The sequence below is a fragment of the Talpa europaea genome (genome assembly GCF_964194135.1).
Source record: "Talpa europaea genome assembly, chromosome: 10".
Lineage (NCBI taxonomy): Eukaryota > Metazoa > Chordata > Mammalia > Eulipotyphla > Talpidae > Talpa > Talpa europaea.
In genome coordinates this window covers 61,665,091-61,673,366 of record NC_140077.1, presented here as the reverse complement: position 1 = coordinate 61,673,366, position 8,276 = coordinate 61,665,091, and the positions used below count along the sequence as shown (strand labels likewise).

General features: G+C 43.4%; 1 protein-coding gene across 1 annotated transcript; it reads left to right on the top strand.

Moving 5' to 3' along the window:
* Positions 1–1,661: 1,661 nt before the first annotated feature.
* CH25H (cholesterol 25-hydroxylase) lies at positions 1,662–2,474 on the top strand (the record flags this gene model as incomplete). The annotated part of the gene is made up of 1 exon (XM_084245209.1): positions 1,662–2,474. The coding sequence occupies one exon, from the start codon at positions 1,662–1,664 to the stop codon at positions 2,472–2,474; it is 813 nt and encodes a 270-aa protein (XP_084101335.1).
* Positions 2,475–8,276: the final 5,802 nt, after the last annotated feature.

The following is an 8,276-nucleotide window of genomic DNA, read 5'->3' as shown; positions in this document are numbered from 1 at the left end:
TTCGATCCCCAGCCACCGGTAAGGTCCCCCCCCCCCAAAAAAAAAAAAACCCTCACAACAACAAAACTTAGAGGAGCGAAGCGCTGACCCCAAACTCACAGACCAAGGGAGTGGTCCCTGGCTTCCAAGTTTTTGTCCAAAACTTGTATCCATCCCTTGTGCCGCGCGTTTCAAACGAGCCAGTTGGTTTTCATCCTCGTCATGGCTTCTCTCCAGAGCTGCCGCCCTACACACCAGGGCTCAGTCCCCAGCCAGAAACCCCAGTCTGACGGCGGCGAGAAATACCGAGAGGGGGCCCGCGGCGGCGCAATGGATGCTCTGGGCTAGTGAGGTGTTACTGGGGCAGGATCGAGATGGGTGAGGGGCAAGCCGGCGCCGCGAAGCCGGCCAGGGGAGTGCATCTGCTGGGATCACCATCCTCCAGCGAGGCCTCGGGACGCACAGATTCCCTTGAGAAACAAAGTGGGTGGATTACTGATTTCATTGCGTCCACACCAAATGGAGATCTGGGCAGGCACTGGATGTTAAACCAGCATTCAGAAACCTTTTTTTTTTTTTTTTTTTTTGGTGCAATGCGAAGCCTAGCAATCGCGCCCTCCTATGTTCATGCCCTCTCTTTCCGGGCGGCCAGGGCTCCCCGCCTGGGCTTGCGGGCTCCTCCGCTCAAGTGTGCGTGCGGTGCGCCCTGGAGCTTGTGGCCAGCGGGGACAGCTCTCCTCCGAGACGCTGACCTGGCTCGGTCCCGGCCCGTCTCCGGTCGCGTCTGACTTTCTCCGCTGATTGCTGCCGCGCGGGGCGAGTGATTGTCGGTTCGCTCCGCTAAAGGTGAGTTTGCAACTCGTTGTTGGTTACATTGATACAAGCGTGCGCAGACAGAAAAGATGCGAAATACAGAAATTTTTTTAAAAGTTCTTGCGCTAAGAAGTTTTTTAAAAAGGCGGTTAAGCTTGTGTCCTTAGGAAAACAGAAACACAACTCTATGTAAGCATTTAAATACAGGTAATTCTGCACTGATTACAAAAGAGCTCTTTCTGATAGTGATGGAAATATTCTCTTGTTTTGGGGGTGATGATGACCCCGGGGAACCGAGCTGTCAAAATTCAGAAACCACACTGAAGATTTGTTCATTGTATCGTGTGTAAGTTGCATGTCAATTAAAAATCAGAACATAGCAGGAATTTAGAAAACCTAAGTAAGGGACCAGGAAAAAGACTAATTATAATAAAGTAAAACTCAAAATCAACAAGTAACTATAAACCAGAGACACACGGGGTGGGGGGTGGGGAGGAGGGAGTAGGATCAAACAAGGGGGGTGGGAATTGTATGGGGACTATAACCAAGACGAAAATGCGTACATTGTGCAAAAATGAAAAATGATGTAAAAATATGTAAAATAAATGAAAAAAATCAGAACATGATCTTTCTATAGGCATAGACAAGTTATTAAGTGTCGTTGCATATTGCATGCATAAAGACGAGTAAATGCTATTGTATAGGTGTATTTATAGCAGCTAAGCGCAACTTTGTGGGTTTATTTATTCAGGCAACCTTGTGCAGCCAGAGTGAGCGGCTGAGAGGCGCTGACATCACGGGGCGGGGCCGCAACGCCAAAGAAAAGCCAGCGCTGCTCCAGCGGCCGCAGCTGCAGGCACTGTCTCACCATGAGCGGCCAAAACCGCACTGAACTCCAGGTCGTCTGCAGCTCCGGGCAGCTGTTCCTGCAGCCCCTCTGGGACCGTCTGAGAGCCCCGGATGCTCTCACCCAGTCTCCCTTCTTCCCGATCATCTTCGCCTTCACCACCTACGTGGGCTTCTGCCTGCCCTTTGTGGTGCTGGACGCCCTGTGCCCCTGGGTGCCCGCACTTCGACGCTACAAGATCCACCCTGACTTCTCGCCAACGCCGCGGCAGCTGTTGCTCTGCCTGAGGCAGACGCTCTACCAGCACGTGGTGTTCGTGTTCCCCTGGACCATGCTGCACTGGGCCTGCCGCCCATCTCTGCTGCCCACCCAAGCCCCCGAGCTGCTCCAGCTGGTGCGCGATGTCGTGTTCTGCTTGCTGCTCTTCGACGCCGAGTTCTTCGTGTGGCACGTGCTGCACCACAAGGTCCCCTGGCTGTATCGCACCTTCCACAAGATGCACCACCAGAACACGTCCTCTTTCGCCCTGGCCACCCAGTATGTGAGCCTCTGGGAGCTGTTTTCCTTGGGCTTCTTTGACATGGTGAATGTGACTCTGTTGGAGTGCCACCCGCTCACTGTCCTCATCTTCCACGTGGTCAACATCTGGCTGTCGGTGGAGGACCACTCGGGCTACGATTTCCCCTGGTCCACGCACAGGCTGCTTCCTTTTGGGTGGTACGGGGGCGTGGCACACCACGACCTGCATCATTCTCGGTTTAACTGCAACTTCGCTCCTTACTTCACACACTGGGACAAAATACTGGGAACTCTGCAATCTGCTCAAGCCAAGTGACAGGCGCCCCTTGCACGTGGGGGTGTGACTGCTGTGGGGCCCTAAGTGCCGGGAATGCTGTGCATTTCACCCTTGAATCAGGAGAAGCACACCTCAGCTTTTATTTTTGTTTTTGTAAGTAACTTATTACTTGATATAAATGTATATACAAAATATGATGTATTTTTGCAATTTGATAATTTATATATTTGTGTATCAACTATTGTATCCTTGGTGTTGAATTCTAGCTCACTTCAATCACTTTGATTCTCAGATATGTTAGACATTCATCACTGGCATATTTAAATTATCTTTACAGAGGTCCTTGTAAAACAAGGAATTCCTGATGTTTAAAAGTGTCCTAGAAATAAAGAATGTATTTTTATGGAGAAACTGATCTATAGGCAATGGAACATGATCCTGTTGGACAGTAACCAAGATTATTGTATTTTTTTTCTAGGCACTATACATTTGTATTGAAGGAAATGATACTTGTGCTTAAAAAAAGAAAAATAAAACCAGGGCACAAAACAAGTACTGCCTCCTGTTTCATTGGCATTTTGATTGATCAAAGTAAAAGTGGGAAGAGGGAGGGAGAGATAGAGGGAGTTCTTCAGTCTCCATTGACCCTGTTTTGAAAAGAGGAAAGAGAGGAAACTAGTTCTCTGTGCTTGTGAATACAGGTGTGGGGGGTGGTGGCAGGGTTCTGTTGGTTTTGGTCCAGAGAGGTCAGAGAGGAAAAACTCTGTAATTCTGAATGCCTTTTAGCTGATTTCTGCATTAATAGCAACTGAGAGAGCAGTGTCATTCGGGCAACCATGTGATTATTTGGGGTTGGGAGGATGGTGGTTTTGGGGATGCTCTGCAAAACTGGTCAGTTATATGTGTGCATCAGAGGAGCTGATAGATACAGAAATGAATTCTGAATAAAGCCCCTTTTCATGAAGCACCTAATGTGAATACCATCCATATTGCCTCTGCAACTGTAGATTTTTGTATATTCACTTTTCTTAATCATACATGCAAAATGCATATCCCTTTCTCAAAGAAAGAAAAAGGGAAAATTAACCCTAGAGAACTTCCTGGTCTTCATCTGGAAAAGGAGATTGTGTCCCAGATATCCTACAAATTACTTTGATAGTAAATGTCCCTATTACTGACCACATACCTGCTATCCATCATCACCCTATGTAACTGCTGGTAGATTGTTTTAATTTTGTCTCTGGAACATAGATAGCTTGGGTAAAGCTAAAAAATCAAGACAATTTGAACAGAAAAATAGAAGGAATGGTAATTTTCATGTCATTCTAGCTACTATCTTGTTTAAAGGTGAAAATCCATTTAAAGACCAAGCTCCACAGACCACCAAAGAGGTTCCTGAGAAATTTGTTCAGACCCTCTAATTACCTGGCAAAATGCAGTTGAAATGCCTGGCTGCTGGGGTGATTTTCTCATGCTCCATCCCCACGTGTGTAGGCTCCTGGTGTCTGCACTAAAACTGCCTGCTGTCTGTCATGTTAGGACTTAAATATTACTTTTTTTTTTTTTAAAGATTTGTCTATGTATGCATACAAGAACTGGGGCACAAGCCAGAGGCACAGGGGGTGAGAGGATTCACCAGAGACAGAGTGGGGAGCAGAACAGGTGGATCTACTGAAATACACTTTTGAGAGTAGCAGCGGGTGAGACAGGAGAGGTCTGCTGCGCCATGTGGGTATCTCCCTGGCTGGGGATCGAACTCGTGCTGCAGTGGCTGCAGATAGCTTCATAGGTTGCTCTTAATCCAGGGAGGCCCCTTAAATATTACTTTGATGTATAAATCCACCTAAACAGGTAGTGAGATGAATGGGACAGACGCTGCACTGGAGGTAGTATATCAGCAGCGTAACCACATGCTGCGTGGGAAAAGAAGTGAAGGATGAGCAGGCAGCTGTGGAATATTTGGTGCAATTATGACTTTTCTTTGAAGAAACTCCATGCACCCCAAAGCTGCCCTCTAAATCTTGGAGAATGACAACTTGTCACAGGTCATCTCACTTAATTTTTAGAGTGTCAAGTTGCCTCACTGTAAAAGGCAATTTTGCTTAAGGGGTGAATTATACATTGGAAAGTTATTTGGGTCTAGAAACACTGTCAGAATCAGTGCTTTATATTTTTTCTGAGAATAGTTTCCATTCTTTATTTTTTATTTTTTACTTTTTTATAATTTATTAATGTCATTTACGTCATTGTGTATCCCCTGTAAAATTCCCACCACCAGTTCACCCATGAACCATCACCATAGTCCCTTGTGCTCGTCTCTCCCCTGTTTTAATCCCTTTTCCTCCCTCTCTCTTGCAGAAATGTCTCTTATTTATGGTTGCCTGCTAGTTGTTTATTATTATTATTATTATTATTGTTAATTTTTTTTTTCCTGATCCCTTACTTGGTTCCCTTATATTCCTCCTATAAGTGAAATCATACGATATTTTTCCTTTTCCTTCTGGCTTATTTCACTGAGCATGATCCCTTCTAGCTCCATCCATGTTGCTGCAAATGGCATGAGTTTATCTTTTTTGATTGCAGGATAGTATTCCATTGTGTATATGTACCACATCTTCTTGATCCAGTCATCTGTTTTTTGGGCATTTGGGTTGTTTCCATAGCTTACCTGTTGTGAATAGTGCTACAATGTGTGCCATTCTCAATGGTGTAAGGTGGTATCTCATTGTGGTTATGATTTGCATTTCCCTGATTATAAATGATGTTGAACATTTTTTCATATACCTGTTGGCCATTTGCATTTCTTCTCAGAATCAGTGTTTTGCTTGAGAGGTGTACGTGGGAGAGTGGAGAGGATGGAAAGTTTTTCAGACAGTCTGAGAGACTAGTGACCATAATTGTCATAAAATAGCTGACATTTGCCTGTGCACACACATTATTTCACTGGCTCCTTACAACACCACCAAGGGCTGCAGGATAATTCTCATCATTGTTATTATTTTAAATGTTTGTTACCATCATCAGACTGTATTATAATGGAGAACTGGTATACCTGCACATGTTAAGTGACTTGCTCCCGAATACAAAATACTGGAAGTTGGAGCCAGGTCTTATGCACACTGTACCCCTCCTCCGATGATGCTTATGATAATTTTTATAACTGCCAGAGAGATGCAAACCTTGCAACATCACAAATGCTCTCCCTACTGCTCCTCTTCAGCCACTGTTCCTCAGACACAGTATCCATTTGCCCACTGCTTTGACCTGAATATCTCTAGATTTTAACTCTGCCTGGGAAAGACGATCTAAGCCAGTGGATGCAGGACCTGGGAAAGTCTGGGGCAGGTCAAGGGCTCTGTTTTCTGTACCCTTATTACATGTTGGCTACGAGCACTCACACTGCAGCCAGATTATTAGTGGTGGTGGAGGGGGTGGGGTGGGCAATATTGACTTTGGGACTTATGAGCTGAGTGACTCTGGACAAGTTTATTAACCTCTCTCTGCGTTGGCTTCCTCATTCCTATAAAATATAGGTTATCACAGAATTTACCTAAGCCGGTTGTAGTGAGAGGTTCAGAGCTACGGTACTTGAAGCACTGGGTTGCAGGTCTAGGCTGTGTTGTTTTTGCTGTGATAGATGCTTTACAGCCGGGCAACAGGACTACATTTCAGAAGTAACCTTTCGTTGGCAAACATGTTTGAGCTCCCCTGTCTTAAAGAGAAACAAATCAAGTAGATTTTGGGTTCTTGCATCACCAAAGCTACTTCTCTCTTTGTGAGCCTCTCAAGGCCAAAGATTTGGAAAGAGACAGAAGTTTGTCTGATTTTATTTCCGCTGAGTAATCCCATCCCCACCTTTTCTGGAAACTTTCACTCCTTTATGGCTTTCTTCTTAATTAGAAAATCCATTGATATCCAGCTTCCCGCTGTTTTTCTCTCTCTAAACATCCCCCTCCCCCATGCTATTCATTTTTGCTAACCAGTCTCATTTACTTAGAATATGGCTCTTTCTTGTTTTAGTGGGAAAGTTAGTCTGGGGAAGAATGTATTTTACCTAATAGAGTCAGAGCTAGGATGATGGGTCACATGAACCATAGAAATCATGCAGGATTTATATGCATTTACCAGGCAGGGTGAAGGGCATGCAGGCAAAAGAAAGATTGATGTATGCAAAACAGGGATGAAACATTTTGATAGGCTGAAAAATGGTAAGAAGCTAAGAGCACTGAGTGAACAAGCCAGCAAAGTCAGGGCATATCATCTTGGCACTGGACTAGCTATTGAAACTACCAGAACTGTTGGCTAACCAGCTCGTGTCACAAGGTTTTGGGAGAGTTTATGGAAAATTGTTTTGAAGCAACTGTTACGACTCGTAATTATTTGTTAATGTATTATGAGTGCATGCTCGAGTTCATTGAAACTGGACTGGAGATGACAAGTTAAGACAGTTAGGCTGTATTCTTTGGGTAATGGAAGGAGTAGGTGGGGGTTTCCCAGATTTTAAGTAAGAGCGATGTGATTAGATGTAGTCTAAGAAAATAACTGGCAGCAGAGAATGGTGGTAGAGACTCCAGTTAGGAGCCCATTGCAAGTTCTGCCTGGATTTCAATCCTGGTTCTACTGCTTATAAGCTCTGACTTGAACAAGTCATTGATCAATTTCCTTATCTGTAAAAAGAAGGTGGTAGTTCCCAACTTTAGAACCCTGTTAAGAAATATGGAGGAATTTAAGGAGTTTAGTACTCTGACTCACATAAAGCAAACACTCTGTAAATAGTAGCTCTTTTGTTGCAAGTTATTACAAAATCCTCAGGATTACAGGAGAGTCAATAAATTCCTAAATTCATGCAAATAAGGTGGAGAGGAAGCAATGGATTTCTCTTTTGTCATTAAAAACAACACATGTTCACAGAAAAATTTCTAATACTAGAGAACAATGTAAATAAAAAGTAACTTCCATCTTCATTAGAGAAACTTGTTCCCACTGCAGATATCATCAAAGCTAACCTTTTGTGGGTACCAAACCAGAAAGTCAGTCATACAGTGTTTCTCTTTTTCCTCCTTTTTAGCAGAAATGAATTAAACGGTTTTTAAAAATTAAAAAAAGAAACAAGTTAGTGGAATAGAAATTCTTTAGAAAAAGGAGCAAGGGCATGCAATGCAATCAGATATTATTTTCCTTTAAGATAGATAATAGTATTGTTTTATATAACTTGTGAGAAAAATAGAAATTAGATTGATAGGACCTTGCTCAACACCATAAATAGTAACATAATTAATTACATGGATTGCCTATTTAAGGGATCAGCTATTTTTGTACATTTCTTTTGTTACTTCTAAGTTTTTGCTTTCACATGCTTTTTCTTAAATTTGTATGAGTATGAGCAATACTTTTATTTTTGATTTTTATTTTTTTAAAGATTAATTTACTGATACATACAGGAAATAGGGTGTAATCCAGAAGTGGGGGGTTGAGAGGATTCACCAAAGACAGAGTGGGGAACAGAACAGGAAGACTGAAATACACTGCTGGGGGAGCAGCAGGTGAGTCAGGAAAGGTCTGCTGTGCCATGTGGGTAGCTCTCTGGCCAGGGATCGAACTCATGCTGCAGTGGCTGCCGATCGCATCATAGGATGTGTCTTAATCCCTTGCACCACCAGATAGGCCCACAGTACTTTTATTTTTATCACTTTCAGTTTGCCCCACATATGTTTAGTTTCCTGCTTACAAATTTTAATAAAAATATGTAAGTGGGAGTATAGAATATTAAGTATTATTCTATCATTCTGGAATTGAAGTGACTCAAGCATACATTTTAAAAAGTACCACTTAGGACCTCCC